The sequence below is a fragment of the Papio anubis genome, chromosome 3 (assembly GCF_008728515.1).
Source record: "Papio anubis isolate 15944 chromosome 3, Panubis1.0, whole genome shotgun sequence".
Classification (NCBI taxonomy): domain Eukaryota; kingdom Metazoa; phylum Chordata; class Mammalia; order Primates; family Cercopithecidae; genus Papio; species Papio anubis.
This window is the reverse complement of record NC_044978.1, coordinates 84,567,412-84,593,897: the sequence shown is the minus strand read 5'-3', so window position 1 is coordinate 84,593,897 and position 26,486 is coordinate 84,567,412. Positions and strand designations below refer to the sequence as shown.

The 26,486-nt window shown below is 35.2% G+C and overlaps 1 protein-coding gene across 1 annotated transcript; it reads right to left on the bottom strand.

Moving 5' to 3' along the window:
- On the bottom strand, positions 1 to 26,486 carry CXXC4 (CXXC finger protein 4). Its single transcript, XM_031664376.1, has 4 exons — positions 26,445 to 26,486; positions 26,251 to 26,326; positions 22,461 to 23,791; positions 1 to 4,075 (listed from the first exon to the last, which is right to left on the bottom strand). The coding sequence occupies exons 3-4, from the start codon at positions 23,532 to 23,534 to the stop codon at positions 4,031 to 4,033; spliced, it is 1,119 nt and encodes a 372-aa protein (XP_031520236.1). The 5' UTR covers positions 23,535 to 23,791; positions 26,251 to 26,326; positions 26,445 to 26,486; the 3' UTR covers positions 1 to 4,030.

Below are 26,486 nucleotides of genomic sequence, written 5' to 3'. Positions count from 1 at the left end.
TATTTTGAATACTAAAGTCCTTTATTCAACAACACAGAAATTTCACAAAAACAACTTTACTGGGCAAATTGAATGTGATTTTTTTTTTTTTTTTTTTTTTTACAGTTTTGTACATGCCCCATAAGTAATTTTCTTTAATAAATACACTGTTTTCCAAAACCGCTTTTTAAATAATTGCACAAGCATACATACACCTTACACAAATATCTATTAGAAAATTTAATAGATAACTGCACAGTTCAGAAGAGGAGAACACTGTGAAAGGAGTACATTTTGTGGCCCATGTTCCTGAAATATCTGTTTTGCAATTGTGAAAATGGAATCCCTCCTAATATAGTAGCTGTCTTTTATTCACTAGGAATACAGATCTCAGTGTGAAATGCCAAATTTAATAAAAAAAAAATCTGAAACATTTAGCTGTTACATGAGAACCAACTGTTTGATATCACTGTGAATCTAACCATGATCAAAGACCCACTACGGCTTTTTGCTGAACATATTTGACCCTGAATACTGTGTTCATTTAATGGCTTTCCTTTTTTCATTATTTGATTACAGATACTTATCAGCTTAAAGACTTTATATGCTTTAGCATTAATTGCACGACTTACATATCAGGGTTTCTGATTGAAAGGAACAGAACATTTCTTTCTTTTAGTGATTGCTTAATATTAAGTCATAATAAGCCCACCATCCCTCGCTCCCTATAAATGTGTTTAGAAGAAGGAAATTGAGTGTTGGGAATTAAGCAACCAGGAGACATCTTTACATACTCCTACAGTGGGGGCAGACTTCCTATTTTCTCTCCCAAGGATGGAAACATTTCTACTTTGAATCTGACTCCACTTGTAGACAGACAGGCAGAGTCCATCGGAAAGCCACTTTGGTCTGAAGGCCTAGTGAGAGGTTTGCATTAATGATGTTCTTCGTGATGTTACGGTACTGAGTGACAATTGAAAAGGAAATTGGCTCACTGCACTATGTATCAATGCCTCAAGTATTTACCATGCTCTCCCCAAATGCTGGCAGATTATGGCATCTCTCTATCCACGCCTAGGGAGGACAAGATCCTGTGTGCGTAAACCACTCTTACAAAGTTTTTTATTCAGTTTATCTGATATATAATTATTTTGTGTATAGTTGTCCACACAATCTACATTCTGAATTTTCTTGACAGTGAATATAAAGCATACAGCGAGGAATTTTTAAAAGTTACATTTCATTGGTATTTTAAAATCATGAAAAATGTAAACCTTCAAATCACTGCCTTAGGTTTATAATGATAAGCTTTACAAGTTCTCAGTACATGGACATATGAAAAAGAAAACTAGAGAAAGGCCAGAAGAGTCATCTCTTTCTTCAACATCACCAATGAGAACTTTATATGCACCCTACATTATATAAATGGAGTTTAACCAAAAACATTAAAAAGTGGGTGGTATAAAAGAACAATGTCAAGAATAAAAAACATAAGAGAATGAATGAAACGCTAAACTTTCTCATTTAAGTAATCAACAAATTTTCTTTCATTAAAAAATGAATTGACATGTAAAACACCACAGTTTACAATATACAGATTCATTAGTTCTTTTAAAAAGCAAACAAACAAAAGAACACCAAGACATGCAATACTAGAATGTATTTTAGACTCTCAGTATACTGCTATGAGATCTTTATGTTATTGTATGCCTAATATAGCCTGACTAGAAGTTTGTTTCACTTCATTAATAACAATCATCATTTTCCAAAGAGCAAGGCAAGCTTATTCAAGTGTGAAAGTAAGTTTTCACTTACTTGTAATTAATTAGCAAATTGGTAAACAAAAAACAAAGAAAAATAAAATAAAATAATGGAAAAAGAAAAAAAAAAAAAAAAAAAAACTCATACAGCTCTCATTGGTCCCACAGCAGAAGCTGAAATTCTAACTAGATTGAAAGCCTGAAAGAAATATACATCAAGTAGAAAGCTATCTCAAAATTAATACAGTATATAGCACATTTTAGCTTGTAATCAGTTAATTCTCGTCTCTAAACATGGATGGGTGTAACACATCATGAGTTTTTCTTGAAAATGCTTGTTGACCATAACTGTGGACCATGTATTCATACTCTACGTGAGGTAAGTTACACTTGATTTTCAAATTGGCATGTGTGCATGCTTTGTCCACCCTCCCCCAGTACTTTCACCATGAAACACTCTTTCTGCTTTTTAAAAAATCTTTTCTGTCCTATCATATCCCATTCAAATCTACAACTAAATTTTTAAAAATATTCACTTACTAGTCTTACCTAATTTTTACAGCCTCTTTCATTGTACCATACCCATTCTCTTCTCAAATTATCTTTCTTCGCGTGATTTACTTTGCTAACATTTTTCAGCAAGCTAATGGATGTAGTGGCTTAAATCAACTGGCTAGTGGACAAAGAACAAAAAGTTGCAGTAGGCAACTTTTATACTCTACATATTTTTGCTTAACCCTGTTCTACTCCTGAAACTGAAAATAGTCTTTATAATTGAGACAAACAAAAATAAAATGAAATGTAAATATTTGTCCTGATGGGATGGTCTTAAGAACCCTGACTGTGATAAGAAAACCAACTCCTACATGAAAAGGTAGCACAGGTTCTATGAAGCATCAGATCCTTTGTGTGTAGATTGTAGGGGGAGGAGTATGTCTTGCATTTATGAAATTCCACAGACTGCAGCCCTGCCTTCTCAGGATGAAAGCGTCAAGTGACAAGAATGGAAATGGCAGCAATGGAGCATTTTACTGAGGGACTAGGGGAAGACCGCTAGTCCAACTGGGTGGCTATGAGAAAAGAAAATAAAAAGAGATAAAATGCCTCACTTTTATGAATATGTTTAATTCTTTGTAAATTAAAAATATATCAAGTCCTGCCTCAAGGCAGAAGCCTTCAACATATTCAAGTGTTAAAACTACCCATTTAATATCATACATGAAATGAAAACATTGGGGTAGTTTTTATTAAGATTTTTTTCCTACAGAAAAAATAAGAAAACAATTAAGAAACAATAAAACGTATACAGCCCATGTTGGGCCGGGGAAAAAAGTCAGTTATAAATTTCCCCCTCCTAAGATATGATACTTTATTCTTTAGCCTAAAAAACACTGTTTTTATAAAAAAAAAAATATACAACTGATTCTGCATTTTCCAACTACTCTGAGTACTCCGCCTTACAGTGCAACCCAGGACAAGTCAACTACACTAAGTATTTGGGAGGTATACCCTTCTGTACAGCTCGTTTGTAAGCAATGCAAGTGCATAACCACTACTCTAATATAGTGCTCAAAAGATTAATTGAAACTTTCATAACATCTTCCCCTCTTATAACAATAAAACTGAAGGTAACTGGTGGATGCATCATCATCTTTTAGTCTTGTAACACTTGGCATCAAGTCTCTATGGAAAGATGCATGGCAAAATGGTGCCAGTGCTGTTGCTGCTTCTAAACCACTGGCAAAAAATAGTTAAAGCTAAAATTTATTGCTCCAGATTTAACTTGCAGAACCATACTGTTGTGTACAAACTGTTAATCTCCATAGATGCTCAGACATGATTGTCTCCTTGTGTCTAAACACACAAAATACAAGCTGCTATCTGTACAGTTTACAGTACTGAAACACATATATTTGAAAATGAAGTATAGATATGTACTTTGCAAAGATACATGATTTTACAGCAGGGGTTTACCCAAACTTATTTTTTACAGCCACTTTCAAAATAGACAACAACTTCACTACTATAGCTAAATTACATCAAAGAAAGAATCAGGGTATTGAAAGTAAATAGACTGGCCAATTCTCCAAGCTCCCACATTATTTTTATGTCTTTTTTTCTTTTCCTTTTTTTTTTTTTTTTTTTTTTTTTTTTTTTGAAGAAACCCCTATATGTAAAGTGAAAATAATTTCTGGATATTTTCTTCAGTGGTGGACTAAGCAGTTTCTTAAAACAAGACATTAGTTTGCCCTTCATTTCCAAATGCCTTGAAAATAAGATATACTACTGCTTTAAAAGAACCATCGGAATGCTTCAGCGCTGGGAACAGGTGTTCTCTATAAAAAAAAGAGCAAGAAAACAAGTTAAGCTTTCTTTCTATGCCAATATAAAATTAGATTTTTCTCCTTTACACTTCAACAATATTTTTAGCTACCAATATACAACATAATGACTTGTATATTTCAACATTTAATAAAAAGAAGAAATGCTCAATCTTATAACATGACAATAATTAGAATATTGAATTTAATGCTAACTTGCTGAATATACTGATTAAAACACATTGGTTTAAAAATATAGGAAATGTAGCCTGAAACACACATAGGAAGCAGAATAAAGGGAAAGTTCAACCTCTTAACCAATATTAGGAAGACCAGTCAGCACAGGTACTTAAAATCTTTATCTGCCTTGCAGAATGCCTACATCATTTTGAGTGGATCATCTTACTGTCACGATAACATGCACACAGAAGGCACAATCACATCATGAAAAAAGAAAGGATTCACTTTTGCTAGTTAGCTTTCTACATTAGTCATTTCTAATGATAGCTATTTATTTTGTATTTTTGTATTTCTAAAGACACAATCAGCTATGCAAATGGTCTTAAACATGAGTGAGACATGTAAGCATCTATGCAGTTAAAATGACTATGATTAAATTACTGTGCTTCTAATCACCCTAACAAAAATGCAACCGAAAACTGAAACTGAAATTTAGGTCACTGTTTTATGTACAAAAATCACAATATATACATACATATCCAATTATGTAAAGCTGATGTTCAAAATTCAGTTAAGTAATTTATTCTGAAGATTTTCTTAAATGACAGAATAATAACAAATATCAATATTACCTGCAATACTTATCAATTATTAAATTCTAAACACATTTTATAGTCAAATGAGAACTATACTGATAAAACATATCACTGTTTCAAAGTGAGTTTCTATTTTCAACAAATTAATATATATATAAAGCAAATTGATTACTAACCAATGATATTCAATGAAGAATAACCACCCTATCGAATTGTAAACATCCTATAAATGGTTTCTCCAAAGAAGTATCAAGCTAGCACCAAAGTATAAACAATCCTCCTAACAAAAAGCTTATAGTTACTACGAGGTTTTCTTGTGAGGTAAATGGTATTTAAGTTTGAATTTTCTATGTACATTAACATCCAATAATTCCTCATGCCATATCCTTCTTTAAAATGTATTCTAATGGTATACATAAAACAATCACATGAATATACAGTGAAGATATGCAAGAAACAACAAGCTAAGAATACATTCTCCTGTAAAAGAAAGTTGATTTTATTCCTTAGACCAGCCCAACAAGCCTGTATAAATCGTAAAATGGCTGCTAAGGATAAATAAGTATATAAATTGGTGTGCTGAATGTAAGTGCCAATATATTTACTAGGTAAACAAAAACACATGAACACATACATATACACACATTTCTTGTAATGCATCTTAAAACATTGTTAATAGCACTTGACTTTTGGATTTCAGAAAATAAATACAAAATTCTACTAAAAACCCTCTAATAATTGAGGTTAGCTTTTATTTACTTTCTCACACATGTTATTTGGTTGACATTGTCCTATTGTAATTATGTCATCTAGTAATAAAAGTATTGATTAGGATGTCAATTAGAAATCAATAAAATATTTTGGGAAGCAAACCTGCTTTTCACTATCTGTACTAAAATAAGTGTTAAAAAGACTGTCCTAACAACAAACACAATAAATTTCAAAATGACTGTATTAAGAACAAATCATTGACAAATGACTATCTACCTACTCCAAGTTTGCATATACGTATACAGAACAAATCTACCCGAGCAGAGTTTCCTAAAAGCAAAAACAAAAAAGTTCACTATTCCCATGGAAATTGTACTGATCTTATTAATATGTTATGCCTTACTCCTGATGGTTTCATCGGTTTTCTCCTTTCCAGCTCAGTATGCATACCTGAATCTCTATCATTTGATTCAGTTGGTAAGAAAAACCTCTTCACTACTCTCTAAAGTTAACTTTTGAATAAAGTTAATAATTATATGCTTTGATTACATTAATTTAATCATTATTAGGAAGCTATATGAAGTAACAAGAACATTCCCATTCTAATATTCATGCCTTATACACACACAAAAGCAATAAATGAAAACTTAAAAGTTTATACCAGATGCTAACTCACTGGCTGATGCCAACTAAGAATAAATTTTATATAAGTATGCACACTTATATAAATGTAGTCACTTCTAACGAGATAAGTTAGATCCAAGCATATTCATGCAATTATAGATCTATGGTTACAGATTCACATATGAAAAATAAACATGTGCATATATATTCATATATATTCACATTTATGTGTATATGTATGACACAGAGATGCCAACTTACTCTCAGATGCCAACTGGAAACAAGATTATAAATATATACTTATGTAATCTTGTATCTTGATAAACATATATGTTTACGAAGATAAACAGCAAAAATATATGGAGTACATTTTTTAAATGAGATGAAGTCCTTATGTCTTAGATATACTTTTAAATCTCTTTTCCAACTCTTGCTCCTCCTGTGCCCCTTTCAGTTATTCAATTTTATTTGCAACATTTAGAAAAAGCAAGCTCATCAAATGCCACTTAGGGTCAAAGGTCATTGTTGTGGGAAAAAAGATAATCATTTCTCAATACCTGTTAGCAGTAAAAATTAATTAAACAATGCAAACATGAGAAAAGCAGAGCAAAGGTTTTCTACACTTACTTGATATTACTGTGCATCGTGATATTACTATGCATACATTGAGACCAGTATGCATCCCCAGATGTAAGAATATGGACAGTTTATTGCAGGAGAAGTGAGAAGGTAAGCAGGGAAGCCTCTTTTAAAAATTATTTCTTCCTTATGTTAAGATCCTTGAGGTCAAAAAGCCTAAAAACGATTAGTTGGGAAATCACCAAATAAAATATGTGAGAAAAATTAGGAAAACTACTGGTGCAGTAATTAGAAAATAATCAAGGCACACACCAGAAATTTGTAGTAAGGTTTCTGTAACTAACAGTTGTATTTCAGGATTTTAAGTGTCAAAACTCTTTAGGGGCCTGTAGTCTACCCAAAACAGATGTATATTTAATCTCCTGCCCACTTTTCATCAGGAACAATGGAAATGTACTTTAGGACTGATTGAGTTTGTTTCAGCCAAGCTGGGTGAAGCATGAGTTTGTTTCAGCCAAGCTGGGTGAAGCAACAATGTTTTCATAGATAAAATGTGGAGTTAAAACTATAGGTGTCTAACTAAGTTTATACTAATTTGAGGACACGTATTTTTTCATTCTGTCAACTAATGAGGTTATCCCTGTAAGAAGACTTGTTTTTAAATGGTGCAGGGGCTCAGCACACCAATGTGGGAGATTAAATACCCTGACCAGCTAGCTACCTTTGGATTATATAAATTCAAAGTCCCAGCTAGGGATTCACACTCTTGATGAGATTACAGTGACTTTCTGGATCTCAGTGTTGCTTGCAGGGGATCTTTATCCTGAGTGACAGGAAAGCCAGATTCCCCTGAAGAGAAGGGGGTGGGGAGGTAAAGAATAGAATTGAGTTGATCAGCATTGTTTAAGGCAGCCTTCACTATTCATGCAGGTGCAAACACTGACACACAGCCATCTTGCTCCCAGGAGGCCTGTGGAGAAACCTGCAGCCCCAGCTCTCTTTCCGGTACTGCTGTAAAGCACAGTGTTCCACAGAACTCATCCCTACACAGGCCAGGTACAACACTACCCTCAAGTCTAAAGGAGTCTTCGGTTTCTCCCTAAATTACATGAAAAATAAGGGAATTTCCTTGAATAAAAGAATGATAAAATCCAAGTCCAAGTACATTTTATATTTACTTTTAAAAATAAATTTAAAAATTAATAATGTCCCTGGAAGATATATATTTCAGTTTGATTTTCATTAAATCAGCAGTGAAGAAATAATTAAACAACCTAAAATAATAAAGAATACGAAAGGCTTTCACCTTAAGGATTTTAGCATGTTTCTCTTTTCATACCTGTGAAGAAGTCACATGGAAAGTGGTATCATCAGGTGAAGAATGCATCTACATATTCTTGTCATAAATATGTCAAGTCTAATAAAACATCAGCTCCTAAAAGCTGAAAATGGGGTATCTCTAACTCTGTACATATGAGGATATGTGGATTGGCCATTCATATCTAGGTACAGTGTGTAAAATGTAGCAATATTTACAAAATTGCACTTAAAACTTATAACAATATTAGACCTGAGATTTCAAAAAGGAAATTAATGATAACTTTTGATGCTGAAATTCACCTTACATACAATTTTAAATTGAGATCATGATTATGACCCTAGAAATGTCTAGAACTAGAGTTAAACCTATCTTTCCAATATTTATTCATATACTTTCAAATCAAAAATTTCAGTGACTCACCTAGGCCTTCAAAATTCTACTGTGGAACAAGATGGCTCTCATGATTTCCAACTGGAGGTTACTATTTGGGGATACCATTATTTCTATACTAATCAAAAATAATTTCCTGTTTTCCCATTTTTTATTAAAGAAACAAAAGTCATGAAATCATTTTATGATTCCCATATAATCGTGAAGCATGCTTTTATCCCAACCAAACTTAGGGTTATTTTAGGCTGTAGTTAGCCAACACCACCTATTGTATAACCTTTTGAAATACTGTTTTCACTATGAGGAGGCCCACTATAAGTTTCTTAGACTCCTGGGCATCTGAGGCCTTGCTACTGGAAACCTTCACTGTATTCAAGTCTATCATTTCACACTAGAATGCAAAGACCTTAATGAATCACTGAAATTCTGCAGTAGAAAGTATGCAAATAAATATGACAAAACATAATAATGGACCCAATTGTTTGCCTTTAGTTATTCAATTATATAGATTTCATTTGTGGCTATATATAAAACTTTCAAACTTCAGAAATTTCTGGATGAACAAATGCAAGAAGGTTCCTTATGGTGAAAAAAACTACCTTTTTTTCTGATTTGATTCATGAAGAATGCTAAAACATTGTTATACAGGTTCTTGATTATGTTACTGACAAAATTTCAAAATCTACTTGGAGAAATGGAAAGTTGTATTACATATACAGTATTGTGAATATGAACAACCAGACTGACACACGTTAATGCATAGTAATATGAATCTTTGAATAATTAATAATTATGATATAAAATAATACCAAGCAAAGGTGAACACCTCCCCAACAAGTTTTTAGCAGAAAGGTGTTTCTATATTCCATTTGTAAGTGATAAATTTTAGAAATCATAGTCTAGTAACTAAAATAGAGTTATTAGAAAACACTGGTAAAGTATAGGCTAATAATATAAGAGAACCATTAATGATAATCACACAGTCCAATAATTTATTGCTATTATAAACAAGATAAGATTTTATTAATAATATCTAAATTTAATATTTGGAGTAATGTAAGTATATACTGTTTCCATTTTTTAAATTATACCTCACTTTTTTCTTCTGTGTTGTAATAAATCCATATTATGTATTTAATGTATAGCAGATTAATTTTTCCCATAATCCAGATTCATTTATTACATAACTGTATGTCTTTGGTATAATCACACCTTATTTTGGTCATTACCCAAATATAAACTAAAAACAACTTTCAACATCATCCACTAACTGGAATATTAGACCCCTATTTAAAAAGGGGGAAGTACCAAATAACTAGATAATTTTTATGACATAACTTTTGGAGGCTTTAAATATTATTATAGGAAACATTCCATATTTTGGTTTCCAAATTGCCATTTGTGACCAAGATTTCTCCAATTAATGATGGAGAACTAGAGATGGCCTTTTCATTGATAATTGATTCTCCCTTGGCTGTTACTCCTGTTGCTCTCTTTGCCTTGCACTCCTACACTGCAACCACCACAGTCACCATCACCACTGTGACAACATGATTTTAGACTGTGACAGTGTGACTTTAGGAGGTAAACCTAGCTAACTTTTGCAAATGGAAAGAGGACTTTATATATTATGTTGTAAAGGCACTAAGTCAAGTCCATATGGTGATAAAGCTTGTCATGAAAACAGATGTCTAAAGGAGAATGTGTGTACAGGGTGGGAGTGGGTTGGTGGGAGGTAAAATGATAGACAGATTAACACCACGATTCACACTGGTCCAGAAGTGACCAAAAAATATACCCAATTTTGGCCATAGATCTAACGTAACTAGTTAAGCAAGTCTCTTGATAATACTATGTGTGTATAATTCTATTTCAGTTAAATTTGGTAAAAATACTTCAAACCACATCATTCTAACAAATAAGTAAATTTAGTGTATTATAAATGGGTACTTTAGTGGTTAAAATGTTCTCACCCATATAAAAATAAAACATAGCATGGTGGTACCATGGTAAACAGAAAGAGGAAAATCTTTCAATAATTCACAAATTTAAAAGGTATTTATCAAAACAATTTTATATATTTAACCTTATGTGTAAGAGAGAATGTGAAAGAAAATTAGAAGTAAAATTAAGATTTATAAAGTAAAAATTAGGTTAATAAAATCAATACTACACCTTCAAGAATGGTTGAAAATATTTATATATATTCCTATGTTCATATTTCATTTGCATGTATACATATGAATAAATATATGTGGTTATAGGCTCTAAATAAATATGTGTGCATATATATGAATATATATGTGTGTATAAAAGTTCAACAATTCAACTTCTTCTCAAGTAATTCCTGTTGAATGCAGCAATATAGCATTAGGTGAGTTCACTGTGAATTAGCCATTGAAAAACAATGAGTAGTCTTTTCCAGACCAAGTGGTTGGACACTTTTGAAGATCTGGTTAATTTTAAAGCAGTCAGTGTAAATATTCATATAAAATACTAGAAAATGAGAAATCACTTTATCTTCGGAGGCAATGTTTAACCTGACTATCAAAGCTATGATTTGGACACCCTCTAATTTATATGAAAATAAAGTAGTTACACTTAACCTCCATAAGCAAATCAATATGGTGTATCTCTTTTATTATTACAGTTCTGAGATCTGAGAAATATTTATTTCTTAATTACATAAAAGCGAAAATAAGTTTAATAGAAATTTTCCTGTTAGGCTAAGTCAAGTAGCATTTTGGATGTAGTCACTGAACTTCATGTGGCTCAGAATCTGTTATGAACCATACAACCACTGGGACAGACTCCGCCTAAAATTCACAGCATGTTTTACGTTTATGACCTACTGAAAGGAATTTAGAAAACATTAATTCTAAATATTTCTGTCAACTAGATGCTATCACCAAAATAATTTACTTTGATTAAAACTATAGTTCTAAGAATAACATGTAGCTTTTGTTGTCCCTCCCTCCCTCCTTTTCTCCTTCCTTCCTTCCTTCCTTCCTTCCTTCCTTCCTTCCTTCCTTCCTTCCCTCCCACCTTCCCTCCCTCCCTTTATTCCTTCCTTTCAATTGCCATCATATGGAATGCTCAAATTCACAATCACTCTGACTTTGACTTTCGGTCTTTTCTCTTAATTATCTTTTAAAATAATAAAATTGAAAAATATACGGTCAATAATAATTTAATTTTTATCAAGTCTTTACATGTTTCTTAACTGTTTAGAAATATACTTTGGTTCATCTATCTCATCAAGAAGATAAATACTATTAAGCATTTTCCACTACCATAACATCATGGTAGGCATTTGCTCTTATGCTGGAACAAATTCTCAAGTATTTAGATTCTAATTTCTCCTCAGGAAGTTTTCATGAACTACCTCTTTTTCTGTAAGTATCATGTGCTCCATCCAGAGTATATAAATCTATGTAGAACATAGCCACATTCAGATAGTCAAATAACTAACAAAGGAAATTAATACGTTTAATTTTTCACCATAGGATTTATAAGATGTAGTGATTGATATCGTTCACACCATCATTCTTCAGTCGCCTTTTTTATATACAAGATTCTGTATTTTCTTAGAAATTCTCCTTATGATTACTTAAAAAGTACACTGATATTTTGTACTATCAGTTTATTATAGGAGTTGGAGAGCCTCGAGCTCCCTAAACACTGTCATTAGTTTCGAGCGCTCATTTTCCCATCTTGGCCTTTCTATGTTTCTAATTGCAGATTGCAGACTTGAAAATTACTTTTAAAAATATTTTTTAAAAAATCCTGAAAACATACTTAGTTTTCCTGAAACTAGATTTTCCATCATGGTAAATGAAAAAACAAAAACAAAAACAAACAAACAAACAAAACAAAACAAAAAAACAATGCTTAGTGGTTCTAGTGGATCTAAACCCAGACCCATGACACCTTTCCATAAATTCTGAGACATTAACTACTGCTTCTCATTTCTTATTTAAACCAGACTCAAGATGACCTTAAGTATGCCATTTCTTTTTGCCAATATGCCCCTTTCTGATTTCCCTTAAAGAGTAGCAATCCTGTAACCTTCCTGTATTTCCTTCCTCTCTTCCTTGCTTTTATCTTCCCTCTATCCCTCCCTCCCTCCCTCCCTTCCTTCCTTCCCTCCCTTCTTTCTCTCTTCCAATATAATCTTTTCTCTTATTCAGGTAAAACAAAGTTTTCCAGCACTCTGTAAAATATGCCTTGAAATAAAACAGAAAATATAATACTACAGAATCACATGAGGTAGCAAGGCAGAGATCATATTAGTCTGTGTTACTTATCTAGATGTGGAGAACTAAACCAAGGATGAGTCAAGGAATTCTAAAGCTTTTAAATAGGTGTGAGATTGCTTACAGAATTTTCTAAAATTTCAATGTTAGTTTAAATGTGTCCATTTGTCCATTTCTTGGACTGAAAATTTAAAATATAAATAGGGAGGCCGGGTGTGGTGGCTCATGCCTATAATCCCAGCACTGTGGGAGGCTGGGGTGGGTGGATTGCATGAGGTCAGGAGTTCAAGACCAGCCTGACCAACATGGTGAAACCCCATCTCTACTAAAAAAATACAAAAATTAGCCAGGCATAATGGTGCACGCCTGTAATCCCAGCTGCTCAGGAGGCTGAGGCATGAGAATAGCTAGAACCCAGGAAGTAGAAGTTGCAGTGAGCTGAGATCATGCCACTGCACTCCAGACTGGGCAACAGACCAAGACCCTGTCTCAAGGAAAAAAAATATATATATACATATATATAGTTCCATATATATATATACACATATATGGACTAAGGACTAAGACCTAGAGCTAGAGAATTACATGCGTATTGTAAACAGAGCAGGAATAAAGAACATTTAAGGTTCTTTAAGCCAGGATGTGTGTATGTGTGTATATATGCATGTACATATATATTGGTATACACATATGTATGTATACATGGAACTTAAGTCTTGGAAGATAACAGTTCCACCTAAACATTTGTTAAATTGAATTGAATTTATCAAGGGTTTACTATGTGCTAATTAATACCATATATTCATGAATAGGCAGCATAGGTATAGACCTGCCTGGAATAAGTAAAAGTACACTATTTGTAGAAACATTTCAATTTTACTCTGTATCTTGTTAACATTGTTCAAATATAATTTCTTTCCTTCTACAGACTTGTTCAATAGTGATGCTGCTGTTGCTAGATTAGTGTTTTTCAAACTTGACTGCAACCAAAAGTTATAAATACATTTTACATAGCAACTCAGCACATAGACACACATACATTTCTTTAAGTGTACATAACTGAAACAGAAGTTGAACAGTACTTGCTATTACTACATGTGATAAGCTCATACATTTTCTGTTCCATTCTATTCTAATCTACTTTCTAAAAAATCATGATGGTAAGTTAAAACATTGGTTTCATGGACCACCAACATACTGTCACCAGCAGTTTGATAAACACACCTCCATACTATAGAAAAATGAATTCATGTGAAAAGAATCACATGAGGAAAATCTAAAACCACTCCACTTCATGATGAATTTAACTCTACATATAGCAGCATTACAAAGAAGAGCTAATGTATTTTTCCTATGATGGAAACAAGCCAATATTCTCTCTCTTGTTTTTCATGGACTAAAGGTAGAGCATACAAAATATTTCATGTTTAATGGAAGACTCCACAACTTTTCACTTCTTATACATCTACATATGACTGTTAATTTTATCCTTTTTTTCTTATCTTCACTCCATTAAGATAATCACTTCTCTAATTTATCCTAGTTTTTTTTAAAAAGCATTGCCAATAGAGAAGTTATTCCCAAGCATAGTTATTTTTCTACCCCGATTCACCCACACTAGTTCTTGCCATTTCCAAATGATTAAATTCATATGGTCTTCTATTCACTTAAAAATGTATTTAATCTTGTCTCATTCTCTAAATTTTGGAGAAAATATATCTTCTCTGGCATTTGCCAGATTTGCTGAAATAGAAATGTCCATAATTTTTCCTAATCTACAAACATATATCCCTTTCTTTTCTCATCCTTCTTGATCCCTATCATTATAGTATTACCAATAATCCAGTTGTGGTTTGGTGTGGGTTTTTTGACTTTTGTCTTTTAGTCTTTGGGCAAGAAACAGCACTTTCAGCACCGTCTTTCCCATAGTCTGACACTTTACTTTCTCAAGAATGTTTTCTAAAATATGAATTTTAATGCAGAAGAGACACAAATGGGATACCATTTTCCACCCATCTTGGAAGTATTCTCTTTTAGTTACACTTTGGAATTATTCTACCAAATGTTTCAAATGCATAAGTAAAAATAATAACATCAGCTATAACACAATCTGTTTTTCCTTATCTCTAACTCATCTGCCACTCCACTCAAGCCTCAGCTGACTCTCACACCAAAAGTATTGGGTCGTCATTAAAAAAATATATCTTTTTAAAAAATATTTTCTATCATCTGAAAAAACTTTTATAACAGCTGAAGCAAAGCATAAATCCATAATTCCATCTTGTCAAAGTTCTTTCTATACACTGCATTGGATTCTGGCTTAAATATTCCTTTCTCCTTTGTTTCTCATCTTTCTTGGTCAGCATTACAAATCTTTTAGGGCTTATCACTATTTTTCCCCAGAAAAACACCAGCTATTCCTATTAATGCTTAGTAACTGTCCTCATTTAAAAAAATATTCTGTTTTTAGCCAAAAACAAACAGAAAAACTTCATATAGCTACTTTACTTTTTATGTAAAATGATTATCTACCTGTTTTATTCCCTATGTATACTTATATGTATATATTTTCCAATTTTCCAAATTTGTTAAATATGTTCACTTTCCAATATTTGTTACACAAGTTTTCCAACTGGAATTCATTTCTTTCTTACAAAAATTCTCTTGACTTCACAAATTCACATTTAGAATATCTCTGTGTCTTGGAAATATAATAGTCAAATAAAAGTATTGGGTTAGTAATGTGAAACATACACACACATCTATTGAAATATATAAAAATTAATAGTGGTGACATGTCTGTGGTAAGGAAGGAGAAAGAGCACTAAATAATTGAAATCGGCTCACCACATTGACTGACTTCGCTGGATAATATGCTCAGTTTCCTAAGACATTTGACAATGCAAGTACAGGAACAAGGAAAACATGTTCAATTAGATTTATCTCTTTCCAAGTAAACTCAAGCCATATCTTTGCCAACTGCGTGATTAAAACAAATATTCAAAAACCACACACCACTAATGGACATCTGGACTTTAATGTCTGAAAACTATAAGTAACCTGTTGGTTTGTTATCTATAAATACGGTTGCCTTATTCTCCATTTTTATTGATGGTTTTAAAACTGGACTGAGAAATTATATAGCATCTTTTAGTTTGCCAACAGTATTAAACTACATACCATATTAAAACGTTATAAGGTAGGTTGATATTACTTTCATCTTATTGATGAGGAAATAAAGTTCAGAGAAGTCATGCTGATGTACCTAACATTGTTCAACTGTTAAGTTACTTGATACTAGTGGCTCTTTTTACAATTTTGTATCTATCTGGTCACATGGAGCACATATAATTTTAAATAAAAAGAAATTAAAATCTAGGAGCTTAGTCATCTATTTCCTGAATATAATTTATGTCGTTTATTATAAACCAAAGAAATACATCTTGAATATGAGGTCTTTGAAAAAGTAATTGCTTGCTTTGCCACAGTCTCTTTAGTAAAAAATGTAGTGGGAAATAAATGGGTTAAAGATTAAGAAAGAGGAAGCCAAAAAATTCAGCAGGCTTGATTTCATACCTAGCTATGGATTCTCATGTTCTTAAAATAAATTAAGAGAAAGCCCAGAAGTTTCACAGAGGAAAAAATATTTCTCATAACGTTTTACAGTAGAAGTTAACAAGCCTGCTGGGACCCTTTTAGCCCCTGCAGAGCTAAGTCTTCAACATTATTAAATGGCTGTCGCATCTGAAGTATGGTACAACATAACTCAATAAACAACAGAAAACATAAGATGCTGAATGGAGGGAGGCTTTTCGATTACCCCAAAGAATAATTCAATTTCAGGACAGGTGTTTGCATGTGATGGAACAAGATATGACTCAAGGATAAAATCACTCTTACGCCCCTCCCCCAATATTTTGAAAATCCTAAGACTAATAGCAAAATGCTAGATTTAAAAGTATGTTAAAAATGGGCAGAAACACTGAAGCACAAATGAAGGAACAAAATTACACATGCACAAAATTCTCAAAATTTACATGGATTACAAAAAATATATACTTTCTTGAAAACAATTTTTTATAAAAGATTATGCTTGCTAGAACACCCTGCTGCCCCACCTAAGGTCATCTGACATGTTAATCAGTGACTAAAAGTCACATTACTAATAAAATTTAGATTTTATTTTCAGTTCATTTTTGCTTTTTTACAAACTAATCTGGGAATAAAGAGAAACTATAAAAGAATTAGTCCTTTCTCCAATTTGTATATTTACATGGCCCTTCAAATAAATCTTGAATTTAACTCATGACTTTAACTAGATATTTCTATATGACAAATGCAAGCATTTATTTTTGGTATTTTGCATAATGCGAGTAAAAATAAATTTGAGAAATTAAAGCATATCCACTCATATTGAACAGTAGGACATTAGGTCAAGCTTTTTCAGAGCAAATTAAAGTGAAATGTTTCCTGCATATTCAGACAATCTGTCCAATTGAGGTTGAGCAGTAAATTCTAAGAGCACCAACAACTTTAGACAACTTTCTGAAAAGCACACTTTCAACCTACGCCTGAGAAACACTCAAATAGTATAATGTTTTACTTTGTATCCAGAAAGATACTTTGTATCCAGAATATTCCAACAATGTTTCCACCCCACCATGGATCTTCAGTCTAGAACCTGTTAAACAATGTTCCAACTGGAGCAAACATGGATCAAATGCCTGTTCTTTTTGCATGCCTTTCAATTTTCAATCTCACAGGCTATTTTATTAAATTGTTCTGTATTTATCAATCTATAAGTCTGACTATGCAAAACTTAACTATTAATTCAGAAAAGTAGATGACTGAGACTAAACAAAATATAGAGAAATACTTCAGCAATCTATTATTTAAGAATTTGAAAAGCCAGACAACTTGTATTTCTTTCATCACTAGAAACACTTTTCATTCTTAAAATATCCAAATATTTTTCTCGGATTAAATGGAAACCTAAAGTTTTTTTTTTTTTTTTTTAATTTGCTCTTATATGCCTTGTGTTTGCTTGTTTTTGTTTTGTTTTGTTTATATTTTGTTTGATGATGGTTGAATTTCAAACATTCTTATGGCATAATTTACAAATTAATTTTAATTGCTTTATTTTACTATTCCTAATTGCCATCTAAAACATGGCTTAGAATTTACATGATGGTTGGATGGGTGAGGGTACTGTTTTCAATAAGGAAGTATTAAAAATGTACGCTTTGTAAGTTTTTAAACTGACAGTTAAAATTACACGTATTTACTGTGTGTACAACATGATATTTTGAAGTATATAAAAAACAACTTTAACTCCCTTCTATTAAATCCAGTGATGGAAAAATAATGTCATTGAACTTGTATTGCAGTTTGATGCCTTGGCCACAAATTCATTTGTAGCTTTAGTCAAAGACAAAGTTTTCCAAGCTTTTTCTTTATTATTTACAAAATTGAGGTGCTTTTTCCTATATTATTCATATGTTACATTCTAATGTTAATATACTATCATTTTGTTTGAATTTTATTGAAAAAATTCCTCTTTCCCTTTCATACTTAATTATATATTTGCATTTTTTGGCTAAAATAAAAATATTTTTCTACTGGTAATTTTCTTAATCTTGAGATGAAAAATTGAGGACTCATTTTTTAAAAAATTATGACATAAAAGAAAAATTGGTGGATGTTTCCATTTAAGACACAAAACATTTGCATTTTATCCATAGATTTTTTTAAGTCAACAAACCTCAGAAATGTATATGTTCAATTATTGACTAAAAGCTCTTAGTCTGAGTGACACACCTATTTTACATCTGGTCTACAAGTTAATTTCCTCAGGAGGCAGGTGCCACCTTCCTGCACCCATTACAGACGGTGCTTTGTCCAGAGTTTTACAATTGCCATTTATGGTTGGGGCTCTTAGAACTTAACAGCATATACAACATGTCCCTCCTCCCCTATTACACTCTTCTGAAGTAAGTTATCAAGTTTGAGACAGCATTCGAATTTTTTTCCACCAACCCCCTTAGAAGCTCAACCTAACTTGTAGAAAAATTACGGCTGGCCTGTACATTCGGCAGATAGATTTTTAAGAGATAAAAGAAAGTAAAGAAAAAAAGAATGGCACCATCCTTCTTCCTGACTTTCCAGTTTCTCAATGTCTTCACTATAACCTGCCCTCTCTAGTTTCTTCACCAGCTCAAGGAAAGCCTCAGCGGTGGCAGTGTGAAACTTACTGCAAAGAGAGCCAAGATTGGGGGCAGGGAAACCTCCTGAGGCACTGTTTACTAATGTAATTCCATAAATCAACTAATGGGAGAGAAACCAGATCTGTGTGGTCTCTAATGCTGTCCCACAGAGATCAATCATGTCACCTGAACAATGTTCAGAGACTAAGAGGCTGGGGTTGCCCATGGGACAATTTTATCTCTTGAGCCATATCAGATTGGGAAAAGTTAGAAGTAGCAGAAATGTAACTGTTGCAAATGTAAAAACTGAAGGATTATCTTTGCAAGAGACAAAGTGTTATCATGTAACTTACAAGGATCTTCTATATGATCACGTTTATTAAAACATCTAAGAACTTAATATTTTTCATTTAGGAGACAAATTTTTAAAACAGTTTTTGTCACACAAGGGGCAGACAGCATTTGTAAGGACTGCTTTGAACAATTAGTGGCTATTTTTTAACAGAGTAATTGACTTACTGAACAGTGGTTATGCAAATACATGGTGCACAGTATAACAGAAAAACTAAATGTTTTGTGTGCATTATCATATCAAATGTGATCAAGGGGTGATTTTATAAACACATTACTAGGGCATCATAAGATGCTCTTAAGGTGAGACTAAGCAGAAAAATAGAAGGCAGTTTTAAAAGGAATACTAGAGAGGAGGCTTTGATAAAAATCTGGATGAGAGTCCCAACATATCCATGCGAGTCTGTCTTAATTTCAGTTTTCTCACCCTGAAAAAAAAAAAAAATGACTCCAGTCTTTGGGATGAGAAGTCAATGGGAAGAGTGGCACATGAGGCTTGAAGTGATAAATAAGAATATATGTTATTATTATGATCCAGATGTTAATGGCATCCATAATTCAAAGCCAACAAATATTAGCTATGGAGTTTACATCTGGAACCCACAGGTAATATCCACAATGAGTCCCCAAGTCACTGCCCTCAGCCAGGAACCCATCCAATCTCTAAAACATTTTCTCAGATGAGGATGAACCAAATTTAAGAGAGAAACCAGGTCAGCAAGGGGATTTTCACCTCCCTACAATTCCTCTTCCAGCTTTAGTTCAGTCATGGAAGCCCTGTCACTCTGACGTGTGCTCAGCTGGTTTCCTACAACCATAACTGTATTTGCAGTTTAAGGCAGTCATGATGGCATTGTCTTTTTTAATGATCTAGATAGAATCTTATACAATTTTTTAAAGTTTTTATTTCTTTTCGCCAAATAGTATTTCGCTAATAATCTTAGCCTTGAAACACGACCCAGGCTCTGATAGAAGGGGTCTGAAGTTAGAAGATCACCTTGAGAGTTCAAAGGAAAAAACCAGCTTCCTCTTCCATCCATACCTCACCTCGTGAAGATTAACAGAATTTTTGTGCATGATAATTTTTAAAAAGAAGAAAATGGAATTTTGTGGGATTTTGTCATCAAAATGCCTGAAGAATGTAAATATCACATCAAGCTTGTAGGAAAACCATCACATAAAAAAAATTACACCAGCATAGAAATTTGTGCAGAGAACCTACTGGTACTCATATCAAACTCCTCCAGGGTAATTATTTACTAAATAAATCAGAATTACTCAGTTACTACATATCCTAAATTGGGATGCAAGTAGTGCCATGAGTCTAGCTAAAGATGAGGCCTAACAGCAGAATCAAACGTATAATTCTAGATACTGCATTTCAGGAGGAAAAATAAAAGCCATGTTGTCCTTATCATTTGGGAATAGAGTATTTCAGTATGAACTGAATTTTAATTTCCCATAGTCCTTAGAAGTTACAATAAATTAATCCAGAAAGGAAGATTCAAAAGCTATTTTTTGCCACCTAAGAAAATACATGGACCTGAATTATAGTTGCTATTCTCTTTGCACAAAGAAAGTTGCCAAAGAAAATACAATAAACCATCCAGGAGTAAAGTTAAACTTTCCAAAAAGAGCTGATGCATCTTATAAAGAAAAATAAATGCAAAATGCAATATTTTGATGAAACTGATCATACCCAATAGTGAGCATCAACATAATTCTGATATTTTTAGAATCCTAGAGTGCTATCTAGTTTGATTTACACCATTAAAGTTTTTTAAAAAAACCTGTATCTTCTTTGTGTTCAAATCTGTACCAAAGATCTTTAACTCTTCTCTTTATTATTTTAAAGACTGCTTCCCAGTTCATAAAGAAAACTCCTTTAAGCAGTACTCACAATTTTTAAAATAATTTACAGATACCCCTAAGATACCTTGTGAGAGCCACTCTCATCCTGCAATTCACCCCACAGAATGTTAAAATGTTAAAGCACAGAATGCTAAATCCACCACCTACAGTCTCACATATATATGAACATCTAATTATCTACCCTGTAAATTTTATCAAGAGACTATAACTACTTGTCCACATTTCTTTGCTTAATATACCATCAAAGTCATTTACCTGTGATTTTTCATTTTTCCTCTTTTTTGTTTTGATCAGGACACAATACAAAATTTGTATCCAACGTATCAATCTCTGTATGTAGCATAATTCATAGCCTAATTTAACAATTACTTTAGTGACTATCTGTACAATATCTGTTTTAAAGACCTATAGGTAAAAGAAACTATTATTGACCATATAAGGTATCAACCAAAACCGTGCTTGGTGTATAGACCAACTTTGTAACCACAAAATGGTTACTTTGTCCAATGCAGAGACCAAGGGAAATACTTTTTTTGTAACTGAGTTTTAGAAATTATTCATTCTGAAACTATATAAAAGAACTTTTTAAACAAAATCACTCTCATCTGCCCTGAAATTAACTAATTGCATCCCTTTATTCTATGTCACATCTCCTTAAAATTTGCAGGTGGAAATCCACTTTCTACACAGTTTCAACTTTCTCCAAAAATATCAGATATGCAGAAAATGAAATAGGAAACAAACATTCTGCCTTGATGAGTAGAAAAACGATTCTAGAAGGGGGTAGGAAATCCCCTTCTGAATCCAGGTGTTTCAGCTTCAATGAATACCGTTGTGTAGTTTGTTATTGTTTTTTCAATGAGAACAGGCTTGTGTGCCACAAACTGTGTCCTCACTGTTATAACTGGGCCACTAACTTAGCCTGTAAACTTGCATAGGATGTGATGTGTCCAGTCCTTTGGTCAAAGATGCCCCACCCTTTTTAATAAGGAGCAGGAGGCATTTTAAACCACCAAGGGAAAACATTGAGCATACTGAATGTGAAACTTCTGATTCTTCAAACCAATTACATTATTTTTCCCCCAGGGATAAAAAGGAGGGCACTCTCTCTATCAGAAGGGCGGTGTCACGTGAAGTGCAGCTGGGGCGGGTGGTGGAGAGGCCAAGCCTTTCGCAAACCACCTACAACTCTTACCACCTGAATGAAGCTTCTGAGAAGGGGTACTGCATCTTGAAGCCAGACAAGAATCCCTGAAGGGGAGAGGGAGTGAGGAGGGAAGGGGGGAGACTGGGAAACAAGAAATCATCTCCTCTGACCTCTAGTGAAGTGCCAGGTTTTTTCTTTAGCTCTTCACATTTTCTAAATTTGCAGATCTGGTGTCCCGTTTTGCGATTCCTGCAACTGCTGCAAACGCCACAGTTGATGAGCCTCTTGCAGGGCACGCAGACCCCACACCTTTTCCTCTTCTTCTTGGCTGGGTTGGCTCCGCCAGCTCCCCCTGAGGAGGACGAGGAGGAGGAGGAATGATTCTGCGGGCAGTCTGCCAGATTGGCAATTTGAAACGCACTGTCTGTGACGGCTGCTGAGGCTGCTGCGGGGGAGTGAAGGGCTGTCATGACGATGACCCCTGGAGGTAATGAGATGCCCCCTAAAGCCGGGATAGCGGAAAAAGTCCCCACGCGCTCGGGGAGATTCATTATCTCTGCTTCAGCAGCGCCGCATTTGAGCTTGTTCATGCATTCCCCCGCCAAAGGTCTGCAGTGTTCAGGGGATAAGGTGGAGAGGAAATTAGTATTTGCCATTTGCAACGACGGCTCTGGCGGGCAGCCAGCTTTCCCCAGCCTCTGGGAGTCGTTTCGGTGGTGCATGCTGGTCCTGCTGCCGCCGCCGCCGCCGCCGCCGCCGCCGCCGCCACCGCCGGCGGGGAGGATCGCCGAGGAGGAGGAGGCGGAGGAGGAGGCGGCGGCGGAGGAGGATTTCCTGCCGCCCCCACCGCCCCCGCCCCCGCCCCCGCCGCCGCCGCCGCCGCCACCCCCGCCGCCACCCCCGCCGCCGCCCCCACCCCCGCCGCTGCCCCAGAGCATGGCGGTGGCGGCGGCGGCGGTGGCCGCGTTGTCGCAGTTCCAGGGGGACATGCCGATGCGCGCGGCGGCCGCGGCGGCGGCGGCGCTGCTGGGGAAGATGGGGGTGGTGATGCGCGCGATCTTAGCCGCCTGTGGGAAGGCGCCCCCGTTGGTCTTGTAGAAGGAGGTGGCAAAGGAGCGGTAGCGCTCCATTTCCGAGTTGTAATCCACAAGGCTGTTCAGAGCCCCTTCGGGCAAGTGGCTTTCCTTGGGCAAGCCCGGGGCCTCCGGGCTCGGCCCGGGCTCCACGCAGACATTGGTGTTCATGGTGCAGGGGGGGAAGAAGGGGTGCAGGGTGGAAGTGGGGACCGCCTGGTCCGACACCTGGGTGGAAAAGGGGGAAAGGTGGGGGGGAGGGAAGGGAGTGATGGTGGTGTTGGGGTGGGGGCCGAGGCGGGAGGGGAAAGTGGGTTCGGGTGGGGAGAGCAAGGTGAGGGCTGCTTTATTCCTCTCTGGGGCTCATTTCCACAGACGGTGAATTCCCAGGCAGCGTCTTCCTTTGCATTATCCTCCAACTGTTACAACTAAAATAAAGAAAGTCATTCCAACGAGCTGCACGAGGAAAAAGATTAAAAATAAATAAACAACCTCCCTCACTAACCCACCGCAGACAGCGAAAGCTCCCACATTCTTCCATCAGGTCCTTTGCATAAGAATCACCAAGATGTGACCCCCCCCAGCCCATCCCCCCAACGCTCCCAACCCCCCTCCCTCCCTCCCCACAGCAAACCACAGCTCCTCCCCCCTATTCTTATAACCCTCCTGAGAAAATGTATTAATAGCCAGGATACCCAGGGAAAGAGGGAAGACGGGGGTGACAAACGCCTAAGGAAAAGGGCAATTGGAGTGCTAAAGACATGCAAATCATGGGTGGGAGGGCGATACTACCTAGAAGCAGAGGGCATTTAAACATTATGAAATGTGTGAACAAGTGCTGCCTGGGCATGCAAATGCTGTAAAGTAGAAAACAGCAATGGCCCTATGAGGAAAATGAACAGGAAATTAGCAAATGAAGTACTGAGAAAGTCTACAATACATCCGAGTATAAACTGTAAGCAAACACAATACAACTGAGAGCTAAGAGACTGCCCACATACAATCTGAACTAAAGAGGCAGGGAAAAAAGAACTACCAGCTGCCACGGTGTCCTTCTGTGTCTGCGGTCATTAGTTTGAATCCCAGCACAGCTGGCTCTGTTAGGGTCTTAATTCAATGGACCAAGGACAGGTCTCAATTGTACAAGCCATTTGGTGGCGGGGCTTGGTGGGGGTAAGAGGGTGATGTTCTACTTGATTTTTTTTTTTTTTTTAAGGTAGAAAATAAAGATAAGCCACATAATTACATAGATACATATTTGTATCAGCAATGTCTCAGGTTTTAAACCAAGTGCCTGCAGCCTCTTTAAGAATATTCCTAATCATTCCTAATAGAGATTGCTGTCTCTTCCCAAGACAAGAAGAAAGCATGGCACTTTTTGAAAAGGATCTCTCACAATCACTGATTTTTGCATTGAGTAAAAGGAGGGGGGGAGCCCTTAAGGTGTTCTTTGCCAGAGAAAAATAACCATTAAAATTATTTTTAAATTGTGCTCTTTTTAAGAGGAAAGTTTAATGTTAACTGGGTGTTTGCATTCATCTCCTTGCTTACAGGCCATTATTATGCTTTAGGAAGAGGTATTTTAGTTGTTTATTACAGAGGGAGAAGTACATCACAACCTTTCAAGAAGTAAAGCAAAAGCATAAAGTGTATATTCACCTAAAAAACCAGTTTCTTTGTTTCCAGATTTTTTGGCCAGAATATCTTTTTGTGACATCTTTTGAAGCCCATAGATTGGTCTAGAATGTAGAGTTCAGGGAATTCTACATGGGGGCCCAATAGTCTCAGTCTCAAATATTCAGAGTTCAAAATGGTTATCAATTATAGTAATTATGCTTATAATTAGGTTAATGAACCAGTTTTGCCCAAACTCCAAGTGCAAAAACTTCAAGACCTACTGATGAGGTGCCCTAAAAAGAGGGGTTTATGTAAACAAATCCCTATTAGGCAAAGTAAATCAAGATAAGGAACCTCACCCCAGGCTGGATTAGAAGCTTGCAGGCGTCTTTCAATCACAGCAAGTCCCTAATCACTCAGGAACCACCTCTGTGGTTTCGCATTAGGGAAAACTGCTCCCTTCTGAGGTCTGAGGGCAATACAAAAGGTGCCCCCAAAATGCTCTTGGCTAAATATTCTTGATGGTTGGAAGGGGTGGGGGAAGACACAGCAAGAATATGCATATAGCTTCAGTTTCTGCGAATCACATTGTAACTGCAAGACCATAATAACTGCTACTCAGTAAAAACTAGTTATGTCAACCATGCATTAGATATCATCACATTGAGTGGAGGGAAAATTTTCAACGTTTTAGTCTTTTGACCTTGTTCCAAATAAAGAAATAATTTAATGTCCCTTTTTTAGAGTCTTAGAGTGGTGTTTCCAAACACAAGCTTTCCTTGCTTTTCTGATTGCCATCACCATCCCCCTTCCTACCTCAAGGTTTAATACCACCAGAAACTGGAGAAAATGATTATGCCCAGTATCCAGGTCATTATTGTTTAATCAATGCATCTCTGGAGCATGAAAAAGGTATCTAAGCCACAGCTATTGTTTGGATTTTATTAAAAAACAAAATAACACACACACAAATAACTATAGTTCTATGCCAAAGCTAAATTAGAGATGCATACTTCATGATCCTGTTTTGCCTTTAAACAATGTGACTGTACATGCCTAATATTGTATGTCTGGTCTACCAGAGACATAGAGATCAAAGGTCATATTTAACATTCAGGAGGAGGGGCGGGTGCAGATTAATTAATAAATTAATACAGCGACGCTTTTTCTTGCTGGAGTCCAGCATTAATAATCTACTTTCACAATCCCAACGGACAGCAAACATTTAAGAGAAAAAAAAGCCAGAGAAAGAGAAAGAACAATCACTTACCAGTCTCTTTTTATTTGGGGAGCCTTAGAATTTGCAGACGCTGCCAGTCTGCCTTTAATTAGTTGCACATCACCCCCTAACACAAAGAAACACAAATCCAGATGTGTCTTGGCAGCTCCCAATTACAACTTTAATACTTGTAAACAAACTGTTGGGGAGGGGGGATAAATAAATATGCGGATCAAAAAAAATACCTGTAAATGGCTTTTTTTTTCTTGTTGCAGAGAGAAGGAGGA

Coding starts and splice junctions, on each gene's coding strand:
- CXXC4 (XM_031664376.1), bottom strand. CDS start 23,534: ATGAACACCAATGTCTGCGTGGAGCCCGGGCCGAGCCCGGAGGCCCCG. Junction 4,076..22,460: donor AACCTGGCACTTCACTAGAG/GTCAGAGGAGAT, acceptor TTTTTTTTATAG/AGAACACCTGTTCCCAGCGC.